The following is a 22870-nucleotide window of genomic DNA, read 5'->3' on the forward strand; positions in this document are numbered from 1 at the left end:
GAATAGATTTTTTATACCTAGATAATTGCAATATTTAAAGTATAAATTCTTAATGGTTTACTCTTATATTTGTAAAACCCTTATGCACATCTTTAGTGCTGTATAAAAATTAACAACTTATAAGTAATAATAATTATTACAACTAATAATTATTTTATGTTAAATATTTTAAGCATATATATATATATATATATATATATATATAATTTATGCTCTAAGTATTTTTATTGTTGAAACAAACCTGTTATTTTAACTCCTTCTTTGGTCTCAGTGGGTACTCCAACACCAAATTCATTTTCTCCAGAGACTCTGAAGTAGTAAACAGCACCTTCTTGAAGGCTGGTAACTTTGTAGGAAAGGCGATGGCAATTGTTGGTTATAGTGACCCACGCCTTCTTGCTAGCCTCTCGTTTTTCAATGTAGTAGTTCTTGACAGGAGCACCGCCATCATTCTCAGGAACATCCCAGGATAACACTGCAGATTCTTTTGTTACATCTTTTACAGCAATATTAGATGGAGGTCCAGGGGAATCAAGAACTTTGACAACTAAGGTCAAGGTAGCTGTGCTCAGGACATTTTGTAATGTTAATGCATATTTTCCAGAATCATTTCTTGTTGCTTTCTCAATGGTAAGTGAGGTACAATAATCTGAAGAATCAATAGACGCTCGTGTACGGAGATCTGTCTCTGGTTTATTCCACATTACATTTGGGACTGGTTTTCCCCTGAAAGGTACGGTCATTGTAAAAGATTCACCAGCCTTTACAATTAAAGTCTTTCGCATTTCACTATCAATATCAAAGGCAGGTTCTTCTTCTCTTTCCTTTGCTACCTGAGGTTCTGAGACATCACTTGGATCACTAGCACCAACTTTGTTGATAGATCTTACTCTGAAGACATATTCAGACCCTGATGTTAGCCCAATTACAGTGTACTCTGTGCCTCTTAAATTTTGAATAGCTATTGACCAGTCAGTTTCATCAGTTTTCTTGTATTCAACTGTGTATCCAGTAACTGGGGCACCTCCATCAAATAATGGCTTTGTCCATCCAATTGTTATATTTGATCTTGTTGAGTCTAGAATCTTAGGTTTAGATGGAGGAGATGGTATGAAAACTGGATCTTCTGCCCGAATCAATGGTGAAGTGTCACTTGGAAGACTGAGACCAGCAGCATTTTCTGCATAAACCCGATATTCATATTCACATCCTTCTCGAAGACCTAATGACTTAACTCTTAGATCATAAACTGGTTTTTTGTTTACACGGATCCATCGTAGGCTATTTTTCTCACGTCTTTCAATTATGTATCCAGCGATCTCATTTCCTCCATCACTGTCGGGCCTTGCCCAACACAGGGTCATGGAATCCTTTGTCACACTGGTTATCTCTAAAGATTTAGGTGGATTTGGAACTGTAAATGGATCTAGGGCCTTGACTGCATAACTCTCCAAAGCTTCACCAACACCATATTTGTTAACTCCCATCACTCTGAAGATGTATTCGTTTCCTCTAAGTAGTTTTGTCACTTTACAGGATGTTGTTCTAAGCTCTCCTTCACAAAGTGTCCATGCAATTCTACTGGTCTCACGTTTTTCTACAATATAATAATCAATATCTGCACCTCCATTTTCTTGGGGTGGACCCCATGACAAGTGACACTTTTCAGCAGTAAGGCCAGTTATTTCTAATGGGCCTGCAGATGGACCGGGTCTATCAAGTACTTTGCAGTTAACAGCCAAAGATCTTGTTCCTGCAACATTCTGCAGTGTTAATACATACTGACCCGAATCCCGTCGAATGCAATCCTTAACAGTTATCGCAGTAGTGTGATCTGTTGAGACTATTTCAACTCTTGCTTTTTCCTCAATCTCTTTGCCATCCTTTGTCCATGAAATCACAGGTGAAGGTCGTCCTGCGATATCAGCATTGATTTTAAGGACCTCTCCAGCTTTAACAACAACAACGTCCCTAAATTTGACATCCATCATGATTCTTGGAGCATCAACATCATCTTTTACAGTCACAGGTCCAGTTGATTCAGATGGCTCACTAAAGAGTCCAGCAGCATTCTTTGCAATAACATGGAATTCATATCGCTGATCTTCTGTAAGTCCAGTCACATCAAAGAAAGTTTCTTGTATGTTAGTGAAATTGCACTTTAGCCAACGGCCATCTGGTAGCTCTCTGCGCTCAATAATGTATCCTGTAATCTTAGCTCCACCATCATATTCTGGTTTGGACCATGACAATGAGACACATGTTCTTGTAATATTAGTAACTTCTGGCTGACCAGGAGGATCACATGGGTCTCTTGCAGCAGTTGGTTCACATGACTTACTGCATTTGCCTATTCCTGCAATATTTTCAGCATACACACGATATTCATACATTAGTCCTTCTTCAAGGCCAGTGACCTTCATTTGTGTATCACTTATGAGGCTTTTGTTTACTTTTGTCCAAAGAATGCTGCTTCTTTCTTTCCTTTCAAGATGATATCCAATTACTTTGCTACCTCCGTCATTGACTGGTTCCTGCCAACTTACAGACATGAAAGTTTTAGTTGCATGTACTACTTGAGGAGTTCCAGGTGGACCAGGTGGCTTAAATGGATACTCTGCAACAACAGAGGGAGACTCAACATAGGTGCTTCTCCCATAGCGGTTTTCTGCACACACACGGAAGTGATATTCAGATCCTGTGGTTAGACGCGCTACTTTAATCGATGTTCTTGCAACTGCTGCAGACACTACATCCCATATAGTTGTGGTAGTTTCTCGCTTCTCCACAATGTAATTGCTAATATGGCAACCACCATCATACACTGGAGCTTTCCAAGATAAAGTTACATTATCTGCGCTAACACTGTCAATATGTACATCACATGGAGGTCCTGGTCTGTCAAGAACAATTACAGTGATAGAAAATGTTGTAGATCCAGCACTGTTGGAAATACATAATTCATAATTTCCAACATCTTCCTTTGAAGCTTCCTTGATGGTCAGCAATGTTGAAGTCTTTGATGTTTGAACATTTACCCTAGTTGTCTCTTTTAAGGTCTGTCCATCTTTCTTCCAGCTAGCTGTTGGTGGAGGCCTGCCTCTGATCGGCACATCAATCTTAAGATCATCTCCAGCTTTAACACTGAAAGTATTGAAAAGAAGTTCAGCAGAAGGCTGGATTTCAATATCTTTTGCAACTACTGGAACTCCAAGTTGTCTTGGATCACTCTTCCCTTTTTCATTAACAGCAATCACTCTGAAAGTGTATTCCTCTCCCTTACTTAAGCCTGTTATTGTTGCTTCTAATGTCTTAACTTGGGTACAAGTGCTCCATTTTTCACTTCCTTTAGTTTGCATTTCCACTATATAACCAGTAATTTTACTGCCACCATCACTCTCTGGTTTCTCCCATGTAATCGTAGCAGTGTTGCGAGTCACATCTACAAGAGTTACTTTTCCAGGTGGATACGGTGGTTCAGAAACCTTAACTGGTTCAGCTGTTTCTGCTGGCAAACCAACCCCATATTCATTTGCTGCCAAGACACGGAAGTAGTAAATGCATCCTTCCTGTAGTTGATCAATTTTGAAGGTATTTTTAGTGCAGTTATTTGTAACAGTGGCATATGCCTTTCTAGTAGATTCTCGCTTTTCAATGATGTAGTTTGTAATTTTAGCTCCACCATCAATAAGTGGTGGTTCCCAGGCTAATGCTACTGAATCTCTCTTAATTTCTCTGATTGTCAAGTTAACCGGTGCACTGGGGGAATCAAGCACTCTGACATTAACAAAAGCTGATTTTTTGCCACTATTATTTTCTAAAGTCAAATTGTATCTACCACTGTCAAATCTGTTTACATTATCAATGACGAGCATTGTATATGAACTGGTAACCTCAATCTGAGCTCGGTCGCTAATGGTGCCTTCTGCTTTTTCCCATTTGACTTCAGGTTCTGGTCTTCCTTTGATGGTAACAAACAGACGTAATGTACCACTCGCACGTACAGTGACTACTTTTCTGAGGTCCGCATCTAGTTCAATTTCAGGAGGTTCTATTTTGTCAGCTGCAATGACTGTACCAGGTATAGTTGCAGGTTCCCCGACTCCTTCAGAGTTAATGGCACAGATGCGGAAATTGTATTCATTGTTTTCTTTAAGTTTTGTTACAGTGAACTGTTTTCCTTGTAGTCCTGTTGGCGGTGTGCAAGTAATCCATTCATCAGCAGTAGCTTCTTTTACTTCCACAACATATCCCTTAATGGGAGCGCCACCATCATAAATAGGCTTGTTCCATGCAAGGGACACTGATGATCTGGAAGTGTCTGTCACCTTTGGATTACTTGGTGGGCCTGGTGGATACAGTGCATCACACGCACGATAGAAAATGGATGGCTCGCTAGACTCACCTACACCAGCTGCATTTTCAGCAGAAACTCTGAATTCATAGAAATGCCCATCTGTAAGTCCAGTTACTCTGAATCGCAAGTCTGTTAGCCTTTTCTTATGGCACTTGGTCCATCGAATACCATCTTTGTCTCGCTTTTCAAGTATGTAACCTTCAATTTCAGCTCCACCATTGTCTACTGGACGACCCCATGTTACAATCATAGAATCTTTTGTGATTGCTGAAACTTCTGGCACTGAAGGAGGACCTGGAGGTTTGTATGGATTACAAGCCACAACAGGCTCAGATTCCAGTGGTTCTCCGATTCCAAATTTGTTCACAGCCATTACACGGAAAATATATTCATTGCCTGGAAGGAGTTTGGTTACTTTGTGGTTAAGAGCTTGCACATCAGATGCCACTACTGTCCAGGAAAGTCTGCTTGTCTCTCTCTTCTCAATGATGTAATGTGAGATACTAGAACCACCGTCATGTAAAGGCGGGGCCCAGGCCAAGTAACATTTTTCTGCAGTGACACCTGTAATCTTCAAAGGACCCTCTGGAGGTCCTGGCCTGTCAAGCACTTTTACTGTGATTGGTATAGATTTTGTACCCCCTACATTGCTGAGTTTAAGTGAGTAGTGACCTCCATCAATTCTTACACAGTCTTTGACAGTGAGAGTTGTTCTCTGAAGTGTAGATTTAATTTCCATTCTTGCAGTTGTTTCTTCAAGCTCTTTTCCATCTTTTGACCATGTAATGTCAGGAATAGGTTTACCATGGATGTCAGCCTCAAGAACAAAGGTTTCTCCAGCATGAACAACAATGACATCTTTGTATTTTGGATCCAATGAAGCTCTTGGTGCTTCAATTTCGTCTCTAGCAGTAATTGGCCCTGTGCTTTCAGATGGTTCACTCAAGCTACCAGCTGCATTTCTTGCAATTACTCTAAATTCATATATTTGGTTTTCAGCAAGACCAGTTACTGTAAATTCTGTTTCTAGTACATTTGTAAAGCTGGCTTTCATCCAACGACCTTCAGGTAGTTCTTTCTTTTCTACAATATATCCAGTTATTTTGCTACCACCATCGTACTCGGGTTTCTTCCAGTTTATTGTGACATAATTTCTTGTAATAACAATGGGATCTGGGCGGCCAGGTGGATCACATGGATCACGGGCAACATACAGTTCAGATACTTTGCTAACTTTACCAATGCCAACAATGTTTTCAGCAGAAACTCTGAACTCATATTCAAGACCTTCTTCAAGGCCATCTGTTTTATATTTGGTGTCTGGAATGAGGGCCTTGTTCAACTTTGTCCAAAGAATGCTGTTTTTATCTTTACGCTCAAGATGGTAACCAAGAACCTTGCTTCCTCCATCATTAACTGGTTCATTCCACTGTACAATCATATGGTCCTTGGAAGCTGATGTAACAAATGGCGTTCCAGGTGCCCCAGGTTCCTTATATGGGTATTGCACAACAACTGCTTTAGAATCCAGTGGAGGGCTCTTTCCATATCTGTTTTCAGCACAAATTCTAAACTGGTATTCAGAATTTGTTTTAAGATTTGCCACTTTGATTGTTGTTCTTGCAACTGTTGCTGATACCATCTGCCAGGTGGTGGTGGTTGTGTCACGTTTCTCTACTATGTAGTTGGTTATCTGGCAGCCTCCAGTATAATCTGGTGCATCCCATGATAAGACAACAAAGTTTGCGCTAACCTCATCAAAGCGGACGGGTCCTCGTGGAGGGCCTGGCTTTTCAAGTACAATTATGCTCAGGTGCTCTGTAGCTGTGCCTGCTGTGTTTGATGCTGTTACTGTATATTTGCCAAAGTCATCCTTATTGCTTTCTTTAATATGTAAGATAGTGGATGTTGGTGTGTCATGAACATTTAACCTGGTTGTCTGTCTAAGTGGCTGCTCATCTTTTGTCCAAGTAATCTTAGGGGTGGGTCGGCCAATAAATGGTACTTCTATCTTAAGATCTTCTCCAGCCTGGACACTGTAAGTATTAAACATCAGCTTGAAACTTGGCTCAATTGTCAAATCTTTAGCTATCACAGGAATTGCAAGTGCTCTGGGATCACTTTTGCCTTTTTCATTGTAGGCTATCACACGGAACTGATATTCTTGATTTGAACTCAAACCGGATACAACTGCACTGCACACTTTGGTCTCAGTGACAACACTCCATTTTTCTATTCCTTTAGGCTGCATTTCAACTATGTACCCCAAAATTCTGCTACCTCCATCATGTTCAGGTTTCTCCCACGTAAGTGATGCACTTGTGTGAGTCACATCAGTGAGACTGACTTTCCCAGGAGGCAAAGGTGGCTCTGAGGCTTTCACAGCATCTATAGTTTCAGCTGGAATACCAATTCCAAATTCATTTTCAGCCATAACTCTGAAATAATAAGTTGCTCCTTCTGTAAGGTTTTCAACTTTAAAGCTTGTTTTGCCACATTTAGCACTCACATTTGCATATGCCTTTCTGGTTGACTCACGTTTGTCAATCACATAATTCTTCACTTTTGCACCACCATCATTAGCGGGTAGTTCCCAGGATAGTACTGCATAATTTTTCTTAACATCTTTTACTACTAAATTTTGTGGTGGTCCTGGTGTGTCAAGGACTTTTACTGTAACAAATGCAGACTTAGAGCCACTGCTGTTCTCTAACTTAAGAATGTACTTGCCAGTATCATTTCTATCACAGTTATCGATGGATAGTTGTGTGTAGTTTATGCCTTTTTCAATTTGAACCTTATCTGTAAATTCACCTTCTTCCCGAGACCATGTGATTTCAGGTGTTGGTCGTCCTCTGAATGGTATGTGAATCCTAGCAGATCCACCAGCTCTAACCAATATTCCTTTCCTTAGTTCTGAATCAATATCAAGTTCAGGAGCTTCAAGCTTGTCTTCTGGTTTAACAGTTCCAGGAACTGATGCAGCCTCTCCTACACCAACTTTATTGAGGGCACACACTCGTACTTTATATTCCTGATGTTCAATAAGTTTTCTAATCTCAAATCGAGTGACACGCAGCCCAGTCTGTGGAGTAGCTACTGTCCATTCTTCTTCCTCTGCTTTACAGAGCTCCACAATGTATCCTTGGATTTCACTACCACCATCATAAATAGGTTTACCCCAAGCAAGTGTAATTGAATTTTTGGTGGTATCTACAACATGAGCATTAGTGGGTGGACCAGGTTTAAACACAGGGTCACAAGCTTTAAAATAAGGAGAAGCTTGGCTCGGTTCACCAATTCCAGCAGCATTTTCAGCAGATACTCTGAATTCATACTCATGATCTTCTGTTAGTCCAGTGACTCTTAATCGTAAATCTGTAATTCTGCGTTTATTACATTTTGTCCATCTGATGCCAGCTCTGTCTCTCTTTTCTACAATGTAACCAATAATTTCGCTGCCTCCATCACTATCTGGCCTGCTCCAGCACACAGTCATGGAATCCTTTGTGATGTTGGTAATTTCCAGTGCCTTTGGTGGACCAGGAACCACAAATGGATTTTTCATAAGTACTGGAACAGACTCCAGAGGCTCACCAACACCATATTTGTTAACTGCCATTATACGGAAAATATACTCATTACCTTCCAAAAGTTTTGTTACTTTCAGCATTGTGGCTACAACATCTGAAGCAACAACAGTCCAAGCAAGGCGGCTAGTTTCTCTCTTCTCAACAATGTAGTGAGAAATGTCACTACCACCGTCATGTAGTGGTGGATTCCATGCCAATGAACATTTTTCAGAAGTAATTCCAGTAACCTGAATTGGGCCTTCTGGTGGACCTGGTCTGTCTAATACTTTTACATTTACAGGTACTGACTTTGTTCCTGCAATGTTAGAGGCTTGTAAAATGTACTGTCCACCATCAACTCTAATGGCGTCTTTTACAATAACTAATGCCTTGAAATCAGTGTTCTTTATCTCACATCTAGCAGTTTCTTCAAGTTCCTTATCTCCTTTGAACCACTTAATGGTAGGTAGTGGCTTTCCATAGACATCAGCCTCAAGTTTGAACATTTCTCCAGCATTTACAACAATTGTATCTTTGTATTTTGGATCCATTGAGATTCTTGGAAGCTCAACTTCATCCTTCGCTGTTATTGGTCCTGTACTATCAGAGGGTTTGCTTATTGCACCTGCAGCATTCTTTGCTATGACTCTAAATTCATATCTTTGATCTTCAGTAAGCCCTGTTACGGTGAACTGAGTTTCAATGACATTGGTGAAGCTAGCTTTCATCCAGCGACCATCAGGCAAGTCACGTTTTTCTACAAGATAACCAGTAATCTTGCTACCTCCATCATATTCTGGTTTGGTCCACTGTAGAGTAATTGAGCTTCTTTTAACAATGATGGCTTCTGGGCATCCTGGAGGATCACAGGGGTCTCGGGCTACATAGCACTCTGAAACTTTGCTTGCTTTTCCTACACCAACAATATTTTCTGCAGAAACCCTAAATTCATATTCAATGCTTTCTTCAAGGTTAGTTGTTTTATAATGCGTGTCTTGAATAATGGTCTTGTTTATTTTTGTCCATAAAATGCTGTTTCTTTCCTTTCTCTCAAGATGGTAACCCAAAACTTTACTTCCACCATCATTAATTGGTTCATGCCACTGTACAACCATAGAGTCTTTTGTTACTGTTGTCACAAATGGTGTGCCAGGAGGACCTGGTTCTTTATAGGGGTACTGAGCTACAACTGGTTCAGATTCCAAGGCAAAGCTCTGTCCATATCTGTTTTCAGCAAATATTCTAAACTGATATTCTGAGCCAGTTTTCAGTTTAGTCACCTTTAGGGTAGTTCTTGCAACAGCAGCTGAAACAGTTTCCCATACAGTGGTTGTTGTATCTCTCTTATGAACAATGTAGTTGGTGATTTGGCAGCCACCTGTATACAACGGAGGATTCCATGATACTGTAATGCTTTCAGCACTAATATCATCAAACTTTACAGGCCCTCTTGGAGGATCAGGCTTGTCTAGTGTTATAATTTCAACACATGCAGACTTTTGTCCAATAACATTAGCAACTGTGATTCCATACATGCCACTGTCCTCTTTGTGTGTTTCTTTAATATTCAGTACAGTGAGATTAGGCAAATCATTAACATTAACTCTTGTTGTCTGCTTTAACGGTTGGCCATCTTTTGTCCAAGTAACAGTTGGCTTAGGTCGACCAGAAATTGGTATTTCTACTTTTAGATCTTGTCCCACCTGGATACTGTAACTGTGGAATGCAGGTCTTACATCTGGTTCAATAACAAGGTCTTTGGCGACCACTGGAACTGCCAGAGATCGTGGATCACTCTTGCCTTTTTCATTTACAGCTATTACTCTAAATAGATATTCTTCTCCTTGAGTTAGGTTAGTAATCAGTGCTTCAAGTGCTTTTACACATACACATTCTGACCATTTGTCACTGCCCTTAACTTGCATCTCAACAATATATTGTAAGATTTTGCTACCACCATCATGTTCCGGCTTTGACCAGCTTAGCGATACACTATTTCTTGTGACATCATCCACTGTTATTTTCCCTGGAGGTTGAGGAACTTCAGAAACCTTAATTGGGTCAATGGTTTCTGCAGGAAGGCCAATTCCAAATTCATTCTCAGCAGTGACTCTGAAGTAGTAATTGCTGCCCTCCTGAAGTTGGTCTACTTTCCATGAGGTCTTGTGGCAATTTGTTGTAACAGCTGCATAGGCCTTTCTTGTTGCTTCACGCTTTTCAACAATATAATTTTTTATTTTAGCTCCACCATCCAGTAAAGGAGGTTCCCATGAAAGTGAAACAGAGTCTTTGGTGATCTCCTTAATTTTTAGGTTGACAGGTGGACTTGGGGTGTCCAGTACCCTTACACTAACAAAGGCAGACTTTATTCCACTACTGTTTTCTAAAGTAAGAGTGTATTTTCCAGTATCAAATCTGTTAACATTGTCAAGAACAAGGGAAGTGAAGCTGCTAGTAATGTCAATAATAGCTGCCTCTCTGATCTCACCATCCATTTTACCCCATTTTACTTCAGGGGTTGGACGCCCTCTAATAGGAACAAATAATCTTAAGGAACCACCTGCCCTTACATTTACAATTTTCCTTAAGTCTAGGTCAAGATCAAGGTCTGGAGCTTCCAATTTTTCTTCAACAATAACAGTACCAGGAACATCAGCATGCTCTCCAACTCCAGCTTTATTAACCGCACAGATACGGAATTTATATTCATGTTTTTCTAATAAATTTTCTACTTCCATATTTGTTTTCTTGATTCCAGTTGGTGGGGTACAAATTGTCCAGTCACCAACACTTACGTCACATTTTTCAACAATGTATCCCTGGATTTCACTGCCACCATCATAGATTGGTTTGCCCCATGAAAGGAAAACTGAAGATCTTGTCACATCTATTGCTTTGGGATTATTAGGTGGACCTGGCTTGTAAATAGGATCACAAGCCTTATAGTAAGTGGAAGGTAGGCTTGGTTCACTAAGACCAGCAGCATTTTCAGCTGAGACTCTGTACTCATAGTCATGGTTTTCTATAAGTCCAGTCACCCTGTATCTCAGTTCACTAACCAAACGCTTGTTGCATCTTGTCCAGCGAATGCCTTCTTTATCTCGTTTTTCAAGAACGTAGCCCAGAATTTCACTACCGCCATCTGAGGCTGGTCTTTCCCATACAACAATCATTGAATCTTTGGTAATGGCTGAGACTTCTGGGGCATTTGGTGGAAGTGGCACAACAAATGGGTTCTTTGCAATTACTGGTTCAGATTCAAGAGGTTCACCAACACCATATTTGTTTACAGCCATGATACGGAAGACATATTCATTTCCTTCCAAAAGTTTTGTAACTTTGCAACTAAGGGTTTGCACATTGGAGTCCACTACAGTCCAAACTAAGCGGCTAGTTTCTCTTCTTTCTACAATGTAGTGTGAAATATTACTACCACCATCCTGTAGTGGGGGTTTCCAAGCCAACACACATTTTTCAGCAGTAACTCCTGTTATATCAACAGGCCCTTCAGGTGGCCCAGGTCTATCAAGAACTTTGACATGCACAGAAGCTGTTTTTTCACCTGCAACATTCTTTGCCAGAAGTACATAATGACCACTATCAACACGAATGGCTTCTTTTACACTGAGGCTTGTTGCAAAATCTGTGCTTTTTATTTCCAAATGAGCCGTGTTTGCTAATTCGTGATCACCTTTTAGCCAGTGAATGGAAGGTAATGGTTTGCCATAAACATCAGCATCAATCTTGAATGACTCACCAGCATTTACTATAATTGTTTCTTTATATTTTGGATCCATACTTATACGAGGTGGCTCTACTTCATCTTTGACTGTGATTGCCCCTGAGCTTTCAGATGGTTCACTGAAAACACCTGCAGCATTTCTTGCTATGACACGGAACTCATACCTCTGATTTTCCACTAGGCCAGTTACTGCAAACTGAGTCTCAATGACATTTGTAAAGCTTGCTTTCATCCAGCGACCATCTGGTAACTCCTTCTTTTCAACAACGTAGCCTGTGATTTTGCTTCCACCATCGTATTCAGGTTTCTTCCACTGAAGGGTTACTGAGTTCCTTGTGACAATTATAGGTTCTGGACGACCTGGAGGATCACATGGGTCATGTGCTGTATAACATTCAGATACTTTACTTGCCTTTCCAATACCCACTATATTTTCTGCATAAACTCTGAACTCATATTCAAGTCCCTCTTCAAGGCCAGTTGTCTTAAATTTAGTGTCAGGAATAGATGTTTTATTTAGTTTAACCCAGAGGATGCTATTTCTTTCTTTGCGTTCCAAATGGTACCCAATGATCTTGCTACCTCCATCATTAACTGGTTCATGCCACTGTACCACCATGCTATCTTTTGAGCGAGCCGATACAAAAGGTGTTCCAGGTGGACCAGGAACTTTGAATGGATATTGGGCTACAACAGACTCTGATGTGAGATATGTACTCTTTCCATATCTGTTCTCAGCTGCAATTCTGAACTGATACTCACTTCCAGTCTTTAATCTACATGCTTTTATTGTTGTTCTGGCAACAGTAGCTGACACAATGTGCCAGACAGTAGTAGAAGTGTCCCGTTTTTCTACAATATAATTGTTGATAGAGCTGCCACCATCATATTTTGGTGGTTCCCAGGAAATGGTGATACTATCTGCTGTTACTTCATCTATCTTTACTGGCCCAGTTGGAGGCCCTGGTTTATCAAGGACAACAATATTAAGAGTTTCAGTAGCTTCACCTGCAGAATTTGTAAGTTTGACTAAATATGGTCCAACATCATCTTTGCAGGCTTCTTTTATTGTTAGCAATGTGCTGTTTTCTGAACTTTCTGCATTTACTCTAGTAGTCTGTTTCAGTGGCACATGGTCTTTCTGCCATAATACAGCTGGTTTGGGTCGACCAACAAATGGGACATCAACCTTTAAGTCCTCTCCTGCTAGGACACTGAAAGTGGTGAACAACAATTTGAAAGCTGGTGGAATCACAAGATCTTTTGCAACAACAGGTATGCCCAGTTGTCGAGGATCGCTGATACCTTTTTCATTCTGAGCTGAAACACGGAAGGAATATTCCTCCCCTTGTATCAGTCCAGTTATAGTAGCTTCAGTAACTTTTACCGTAGCACAAGTTGCCCACTTTTCACTGCCTTTGCTTTGCATTTCTACAATATAACCCAGAATTCTGCTACCTCCATCATGTTCAGGTTTTTCCCATGACAAGGATACACTATTTCTTGTCACATCCAACAAAGTTATCTTTCCTGGGGGAAGTGGTCTTTCTGACACTTTCACTGATTCTGGAGTTTCAACTGGAAGGCCTATTCCATACTCATTTTCAGCTAGGACTCTGAAATAATAATTGCAACCTTCCTGCAGGTTGTCTACTTTCCAGCTGGTCTTGTGGCAGTTGGCAATAACAGTTGAATAAGCTTTTCTTGTTGACTCACGCTTTTCAACAATATAATTTTTTATTTTTGAACCTCCATCTATGAGAGGAGGCTCCCATGTGAGTGTAACAGATGATTTTGTGACTTCTTTTATTTTCAAATCTTGTGGTGCTCCAGGTGTATCAAGAACCCTGACATTTACAAATGCTGATTTACTGCCTGAACTATTTTCTATTGTCAATATATACTTGCCACTGTCAAATCTATTTACATTTCCAACAGTAAGTAGAGTATAAGAGCTTGTTGATTCAATAGTAGCTTTATCTAAAGACTCTCCATGTTCTCTTGTCCATTTCACTTCAGGTGCTGGTCTTCCTTTGATTGGGACAAAGAGTCTTAAAGTACAGCAGGCTCTGATATTGACAACTTTACGTAGTTCTGCATCCAGTTCAATCTCTGGAGGTAGCATTCTTTCTTCAGCCTTTGGTGATCCAGGAACAAGGGCAGGTTCTCCAATGCCTTCAGAGTTCATGGCATATATTCGGATCTTATACTCCTGGTTTTCCTTGAGATCTGTGATGGTAAAAGAAGTAGCCTTCAGTCCTGCTGATGGAGTTACAATTTTCCATTCATCTTCTTCAGGTAGTGCTATCTCAACCATATAACCTGTGATTTCTGAGCCACCATCATAAATTGGTTTATTCCAAGCTATTGTAATTGAGGACTTGCTAGTGTCCAAGACACGAGGATTACCTGGTGGACCAGGCTTAAACACAGTATCACAGGCTTTATAAAATTGACTGGTTGGACTTGGTTCACTAATTCCAGCAGCATTTTCAGCCATTATTCTGTATTCATACTCATGACCTTCTGTCAGTCCAGATACTTTATAACGTAAGTCCGTAACAACCCGTTTGTTACATTTCACCCAGCGTAGTCCAGCTCTATCACGGCGTTCTACAATGTAATTGGTTATTGGGCTTCCACCATCAGAATCAGGACGTCCCCAACAGACAATCATAGAATCTTTTGTAATTGCTGTAACTTCCGGTGTTTTGGGCGGATCAGGTGGCACATATGGATTTACTGCAAGAATAGGCTCTGATTCCAGGACCTCGCCAACCCCATATTTGTTAACAGCCATAACACGGAACACATATTCATTGCCTTTTAATAGGTTAGTGACCTTCTGTTTAGTTACTGGAACTTCTGAGGCCACGTTTGTCCATGCTAGTCTGCTAGTTTCTCGTTTTTCAACTACATAGTGGTCAATCTTTGCTCCTCCATCATCCAGCGGTGGTAACCATGACAGTACGCATTTTTCACTTGTAACCTCAGACACAGCCAAAGGCCCTTCGGGTGGACCAGGTCTATCAAGAACTTTAACATTGAAGATATGCTTTGCAAAGCCACCAGGATTAGAAGCAGTAAGCGTATATGCACCGCCATCTCTTCTGGCAGAATCTTTGTTGATCACAACAGTAGAGAAATCTGCCTTTTTTATTTCTAATTTTCCTGTGTCTTCTAGCTCTTTTTCATCTTTTGTCCATGTCAGGGTTGGTGGAGGTCGACCTGCAACATCAGCCTCAAGTCTGAAAACTTCACCTGCTTTCAGTACTAAAGTGTCCTTGTATTTGGCATCCACCATTATCCTTGGTGCTTCAATGTCATCTCTGCATGTTATTGCATCTGATGGCTCAGATGGCTGGCTAACTGCACCAGCAGCATTTCTGGCAATCACACGGAATTCATAAACAGCATCTTCTGTCAGACCACTTACAGTGAAATCTGTCTCTAGTATATTGCTAAAGTTAGCCTTTAGCCAACGACCATTAGGAAGGTCTCTCTTTTCAACAGTGTAACCAGTTATCTTAAAACCTCCGTTATATTCTGGTTTAGTCCACTTAAGTGTTACTGCATGTCTTGTAATGTTGAGAGGTATTGGTTTACCAGGAGGATCTATAGGGTCCAGAGCAAACACTGGATCAGATGGTTTGCTTGGTTTACTTTTGCCAGCCATATTTTCTGCTATAACACGGAATTCATATGCAATGCCATCAGTAAGTCCACTTGATTTAAAAAGATTGCCTACCACCAATGCTTTACTTACAGTCTGCCAAAGAATGCTATTTCGTTCTTTTCTTTCAACATGATATCCCAAAATTGGACTTCCACCATCAGTAACAGGCTCATTCCAGCTAATGGTCATTGACTCTTTTGTGACTGCAATCACCTGAGGAGTACCTGGAGGCCCAGGAACCTTAAATGGATAGTTGGCAAATACAGATTCTGAAGAAATGGCTGGACCTGTTCCATATCTGTTTTGAGCTTTAACACGGAACTGATACTCAACTCCAGTAGTAAGATGAATAGCTTTAAACATGGTACGTATAACAGTGGTTGCTAGCTCAGTCCATGTGGTACTGTCAGTCTGACGCATTTCTACAACATAATTACTTATTGGTACCCCTCCATCATTCTGAGGAGGTTCCCATGAGAAAATTACAAAGTCAGATGAAACTTCATCAAATTTGATGGGTCCCGTAGGAGGGCCAGGAATATCATGAACCAGGACAGTAATCACATTGCTAACTTCTCCAACAATATTTTTAGCTGATAGGGGATATCGGCCACTATCATTTCTTGTGCATTCATTGATGGTTAGTATGGTCGCGGTTGCAGTGTTTTCAAAGTTTACCCTGTGTGTCTGTTTAAGCAGCTGGTCTTCTTTTTTCCATGTCACAGTTGGTCTTGGTCGACCAAGCACAGGGATCTCAATTTTGATGTTGTCACCAGCTCTGGCAATGACCGATTTCTGGTAGATGCCACGGAGGTCAAATTCTGGAAGCATCATCTGCTCTTTAACAACAACTGGTCTGCTCTCTCTTGGATCACTTCTTCCAGCACTATTAACTGCCATAACCTGGAAAGTATATTCCTCATTTTCAGTTAGATTCTTCACTACACAGTCTAATGTTTTCACAGTTGTGATGTGTGTCCATTGAGTGGAACCTTTTTTCTGTGCTTCAATTATATAACCAGTGATCTTGCTGCCACCATCATGTTCTGGCTTTGGCCAAGCAAGGCTAACTGTGCTCTTTGTTATAGCCATAATATTGAGGCTCTCAGGTGGTGATGGTGCTTCAGAGGCTCTTACAGGTTCTGTAGTTTCAGCTGGTTCACCAATACCGAACTCATTTTCAGCCAGCACTCTGAAGTAATATTCACATCCTTCAACCAAATTAGGAATCCTAAGGGAACATTTCTGGCAGTTGGTGGTGATTGTTGAATATGCCTTTCGTGTTGCTTCACGTTTTTCAACAATATAATTTGTTATACGCGAGCCACCATCTAATAGAGGCATATCCCAGTGCAGGATGATGCTGTCTTTAGTTATTTCCCTAGGCTTAAGATTTATTGGTGGTCCTGGTGTATCCAAGACTTTTACATTTACGAAGCCAGTTTTCTTACCAGCAGCATTTTCAAGGGTCATTATATATTTTCCAGCATCGTATCTATTACACTCTGTCATAATTAGAAGAGTAAAAGAGTCTGTATTTTCAATGTTGGCACGTGCTTTAAGTGGGATATCATCTTTCGTCCATGTAACTTCAGGAGTTGGGCGGCCTTTAATTGGCACAAATATCCGAATACTCAGCCCAGCTCTAACAACAAGTGTTCTTCTCAGCTCAGCATCTAATTCAAAATCAGGAATCATTTCCCGATCTTTGATTTCAACACTTGGAATCTGTGCTGGTTCACCAGCACCCACAGCATTGATGGCAATGATTCTAAAATTGTATTTGGCTCCTGGCTGGAGATTAGCAACAACAAATTCAGTGATTCTTAAAGCAGTTCCTGTTGTGTCTTTTACCCATTCTTCTTCCCCTTCCTTTTGATGCTCTACTATGTAGCCAATGATGTCAAGTCCACCATCATAATGAGGCTTGCCCCATGTTAAAGAAGCACTGGTCTTTGTAGTATCAGTCACTCGTGGGTTTGAAGGTGGACCTGGTGGATCTGCAGTAGTGAAAAAAAGACAAAATCCCCACATTATATTAGATCTGAGTTTTTATAGGCAACCAAAATATTAATACTCTATGGTGAACTCTGCAGTAAAGACATGATACTAACATGCAGCATCTTTAATTAGTACTGGGTTTGAAGCATCACTTGGTGGTCCAACTCCTGCTCTATTTTCTGCACTGACGCGGAATTCATATTCATTTCCTTCTAGGAGTCCAGTCACTTTGCATCTAAGGTCTGAAACTGGTTTCTTCATTACTCTGACCCATCTCAAACCTTTCTTTTCTTTCCTTTCCACGTAGTAGCCTGTGATTTCACTACCACCGTCATCAATTGGCCTTTTCCAGGTAACAGTTGCACTATTTTTAGTCACATTTGTTACTTCTGGTTTTCCAGGAGGACCTGGGGGACCTAATAGGAAAAAAAGACAGAGTTTTTGAAACATACATGAGCCTTTAAATACTATAATGAACACTTGGTTAAAGTGTTAACCTTTTCTACTTACCAAATCTATCCACCATTTTAACTGGTTCTGACTGTACTGGTTCACCCTTGCCATACTGGTTCACAGCTGAGACACGGAAGATGTATTCATTTCCTTGAATGAGCTTGCTAACAACATGCCTGCAAGTTTCAATATTTTCAGCAATTAAAGTCCACAGGAGTCGGCTAGTTTCTCTCTTTTCAAGTACATAAGACTTGATGGGTGATCCACCATCTTCTGCAGGAGGTGACCATGTAAGAGTAGCTTTTTCAGCTGAGACGTTGCTGACCTCAATAGGCCCAGGGGGTCCAGGTACATCCAAAACTTTCACATGCACATGCTCCTGTTTAGTTCCAAAAGGATTGCTTGCAGTGATTGTGTATTCACCAGAATCTTTCCTGGCAGCATATTTGACATTAAGTGTGGAGGAAGTTGGAGTTGTTTCAATGTGTACAATATCTGAAAGCTTAAAGTCTTTTCCTGCTTTGGACCATGATGAAGTTGGAAGTGGTTTGCCACGGATGCTAATAGCAGACATTGTAATGGTATCTCCTGCTTTAACGGTCAAGCCTTCTTTCAATGTAGGATCAATAACAATAGTCGGTGCCTCTGTAAAAGAAAAGCACATGTTTGTCAGAAAAGAGAGCATGAGAATGTGTTTTAAACAATAATTTAACAAAACAACCGACTCCCCTATATTTTTGATACCGTCTACGCACCATACTCATCCTTGCATATTATGGTTCCTGTAGGTTCTGATGGAGGACTAATAGCACCAGCAGTGTTCTTTGCTCTAATTCTGAACTCATACTTCCCACCTTCAACAAGGTCAGTTACAGTAAATGCACAGTCTGGAACATTCACATGATTAGCTTTTGTCCAAGATTTTGAAGGCAAGTCACGTTTTTCAACTATGTAGCCAATTAACTTATGTCCACCATCATACTTCGGTTCTGTCCAAATGAGAGTTACTGAGTTCCTAGTTATATTGATAACTTCAGGTTTCCCAGGAGGATCTTTAAAAAAATTAAAATAAAACAATAGTAAAACAAATGCCAATATTTTTCAACCCACGGAATTTTCTCTTTTTTCTTCTGATGACTTACCAATGGGATCAAGTGCCACGATTGGTTCAGATGGCAGGCTTGGTTTACCTACTCCTGCCAGGTTGATTGCCATCACTCTGAATTCATATTCCAGACCTTCAGTTAACCCTGTTACTCTGAAGTCTTTCATCCTTAATGGAGTCTTGTTAGCTCTCTTCCACAGAAGGCTATTTCTTTCTTTAAATTCAAGGTGATAACCTACAAAGATGAATAGTAAAATGTAAAATAGCAGTTGATATTATAAAAATTTTCATTTGCACAGTTAACTGTCCAGCATACTACTGCTGTATCTGTATCAGCTACTGTTGCAAGAACATTTAAAGATAGATTAAGGAATAGATATAAATGTAAATTACAAATATATGCAGTTACATGATTTGTGAATGCAAATGCTAATTTATGCATGCAAATATATGTGCACCCATTGTCCCTTCCTTACAAGATTTGGCCATATGTGCGTGAAACAGCTATAATGTCACAATTGCTCTTTTTTTCTAACTTTGACTGAATTTTAATTTTTTTATTATTTAAAAACAGCATATATATTAAAAGAATGAAAAAGAAGTATAATTCTAAAGATACATAAATAAAGGATACATTAAAACAAAAAAATAATAGTTTTATTTTACTTTTCAATAAGAAGAAAGAAGAGATAGAGGGAAAAATGGTGAGAAGGTTTTAAGGCAAATACCTGTGATTGGTGAGCCGCCAGTTTTCTTTGGGTCAGTCCAAGTTAGAGATGCAGAATCATGCCTAACATCAACAATTTTGGGTGGTGGAGGAGCATCTGGCACATCTAGAAAATATGTTAAAAATAAATTAGCATTAAAAGGAAATACCAAGATGACATCATTTTTAATAAAAAGATTATAATTTATGATTACCAAATGGATGTCTTGCAACTACAGGGTCAGATTTAAGGCCTTCTCCTACTCCATATTTATTTTCAGCACTGATCCTGAAAGTATATTCATTTCCCTCATGAAGTCTTGAAACTCTAAATGTAGTTTTCTGGACAGCAGAAGCACATGTCACCCATTTATTGTTTATATTATCTCTCTTCTCTATTATATAATTAGTGATTTCTGAACCACCATCGTCTTTTGGAGGTCCCCATTTTAAGGTTATAGCATCAGCTGTGACTTCTTCAAATTTCACAGGTCCTGTTGGGATGCCAGGTTTGCCAACAACTTTTACGGAAATAGTGCCTTCCTTACTGCCAGCACTGTTCTTCAGAGTGATTGTGTATTTTCCAGCATCATTTTTCTGGCAGTCACGTACCAAAAGAGTGGTGTTAACTGCTGTAGACTCACAGGCAACTCTTCCAGTCTCAGTGAGTACCTGGTCTTCACCTTTCTTCCATATCACAGTTGGGGCAGGTTTTCCTTTAATTGGGATTTTAAGATGGAAACTACTACCTTCTTTGGCTAAATAGCACAAATCAGGTAGAGCTCTTAAATCAAGATCGGGTGCCACTGCAAAGTAAAAAGGTATCAATTATTCATTTGAGCACAAAAACCTTTGTTTTAAAATGTTAATTCAGTTCTAAACTAAACTGATATGTATCCATGCATGATGGACACTATGTATAAAGCAACATATAATTTGGATAAATGAAAGAGAGTATTAATGAGTTTGGAGAAATACTTACCAACATCATCTCTTGCCACAACTGTAATCTCACTTGGAGTTCCATATCCAGCATCATTCTGTGCTCTTACTCTGAAAGTATACTCCTTCCCTTCCGTCAAGTCTTTAGTTGAAAACTGGAGGTTCTTTGACCTCATTACTTCTTGCCATGAATCATCAGCAGTCATAATCTCAACAGTATATGCAATGATACGGCTTCCACCATCACTGATAGGCTTTTTCCAGGCTAGATTGCAGGATGACTTTGTTACAGCCAAAGCTTTTAGGTCGACAACTGGGCCGGGTGTTTCTAGAAGGAATAAAAACATTGGTAAGTCTCAATTACAAATTAAAAACAAGCTCATTTTAAAAGTAAAATAGGAAAACAATATTCAGTTTTCTCACCAGAAGCTTTAATAGCATCCCGAGTTTCACAGGGGTCACCAATACCGTATTCATTTTCAGCGAGCACCCTGAAAAAGTATGATTTCCCTTCCTCTAAATTAGTTATCCTGAAACTTGTCTTTGGACATTCTGTTGAAACTGTGGACCATGATTTTCTCTCTGCATCTCGTTTTTCTACAATATAGTTTGTGACTGGACTGCCACCATCAATTAGAGGAGGCTCCCAGGAAATAAAGGCAGAATCCTTAGATGCTTCTTTTACAATCAGATTAATTGGAGGTCCAGGAGTATCTATACGAATGCAAAATAAATAATTGATTTAATAATCAAAATACAGAAAATATTAACTGGTATTACATTAATTTCAAAAATAACTAATACTTAAGATTAGTAATAATTCTGGCACTTACCAAGTACTTTCACAACCATGGTGTATGATTTTTTACCACTGCTGTTCTCCAGAGTCAAGACATATTTTCCAGCATCATATTTGTTTACATTTTCACAGCGTAGGAAAGTGTCAAAATCAGTTGACTTGATATCTAGCCCTTTCCTGTCTCTTATGTTGGCATTCACTTTAGACCAACTAATCTTTGGAGGTGGACGTCCTCTTACTGGCACATAAATCCTCATTGTGACTCCAGCACGTAATACAAGTACTTTCCTCAGTTCTGCATCGAGATCTCCCTCAGGTGGAACTGTATTGGTAATAAAAGATGTATACATTATAAATTCAGTATTTAAACGTAGCACTAAAATTGCTGTGAGCAGAAGTCCCAGTTTACTGGCATTGTACTGGATAGGAAGGCCTGTTCCTGTGTCTCGGCTGGTGTTATTTAAACTGTGGTTTTGACCTAGTTTCAAGATAATTGATAGGCTCAACTTCTTCTGCAGTGCTTCCTCCTCCTCCCATCAACTACATCTCTTTTTCCCCCCAACCCATCATATGAATGAGTCCCTCTTCCTCCTTATCTTAAAAGGAACTTGTAACTCATCTGCCTGTCCTGTACTTTTTTACCCTGCACAAGTGTAACTATTACTGGGTGGTGCTACACTTTTGCTCCATTTAGTTGTGTATGATGAAGTAGCCTGAATGTCAACTGGGGACAAGAGCCCCATACAATTAAATCAGGCAGGATGCCCCAGAAAACCACAAGGTCTTAGTATAGGCAGCTGGGCTTCAAATTCCTTGAAAGGTAGGAGAGAGACTGAAGGCCTGAAGAAGAGAAGAGAGATCTGGATAGTCTGAATGAGGGCTGGGGGGAAAAGGGAAAAATATTGAAGACCCAAGAAGGTGGGAGAATTACTGGTGGGGAGACAGGAAGAGCAGGCACTACCTGCCCTAAAAATGACTCCAATCTCATTCCTTTTCAGTTGCCAGTTCTCCCATGCTCTGTAAAACAAGCTCTCTCAGGCTCCCAGCTACCAGGCCCTCCTGTGTTCTCCTGCTACAAGCTGTGACAAGCCCCTCCTTTAAGCTTCTAAATCTACCTCATAAATCTTCACTGAAAGTAGCAAGTTCATTTGTTTTCCAGAATACTTACTTAAAATGTCTTTGGCAAGGTGTTTGTCAGGTACATCACTTGGGTCACTGTATCCAATCTTATTGACAGCATAAATACGGAACTGATATTCTGTATTTTCTGACAGTCCAGTTACCACGTAATGGGTATCCTGTAGGTTTTTTGGCAGATTGCATCTGACCCAGTTATCTGTGTCAGCTCTTTTTACTTCAACTAGATAACCAATAATGGGGCTTCCGCCATCATATGCTGGTTTACTCCAAGACAGGTTTATAGAATTACGGGTTGTGTCAACCACTTTTGGGAAGGCCGGAGGGCCAGGAGGATCTGAGAATGAAAACAATAGGAAGTTACATAGAATATATTAAAT

The 22870-nt window shown here is 40.1% G+C and overlaps 1 protein-coding gene across 1 annotated transcript in view; it reads right to left on the reverse strand.

Annotated features, from left to right (window-relative positions):
• TTN (titin) overlaps window positions 1-22870 on the reverse strand; it is a 309203-nt gene that overhangs the window by 30292 nt on the left and 256041 nt on the right. Inside the window, exons 270-280 of the mRNA XM_065413700.1 lie at window positions 22522-22827; window positions 21388-21675; window positions 20978-21268; window positions 20595-20882; window positions 19828-20418; window positions 19635-19739; window positions 18944-19141; window positions 18557-18853; window positions 17859-18446; window positions 17462-17764; window positions 242-17347 (exon numbers count right to left, since the gene is read on the reverse strand). Coding sequence (XP_065269772.1) covers window positions 242-17347; window positions 17462-17764; window positions 17859-18446; window positions 18557-18853; window positions 18944-19141; window positions 19635-19739; window positions 19828-20418; window positions 20595-20882; window positions 20978-21268; window positions 21388-21675; window positions 22522-22827 — 20361 coding nt within the window. The remainder of the gene's footprint in view (window positions 1-241; window positions 17348-17461; window positions 17765-17858; window positions 18447-18556; window positions 18854-18943; window positions 19142-19634; window positions 19740-19827; window positions 20419-20594; window positions 20883-20977; window positions 21269-21387; window positions 21676-22521; window positions 22828-22870) is intronic.

The sequence above is a fragment of the Emys orbicularis genome, chromosome 11 (genome assembly GCF_028017835.1).
Source record: "Emys orbicularis isolate rEmyOrb1 chromosome 11, rEmyOrb1.hap1, whole genome shotgun sequence".
NCBI classification, from domain to species: Eukaryota; Metazoa; Chordata; order Testudines; family Emydidae; genus Emys; species Emys orbicularis.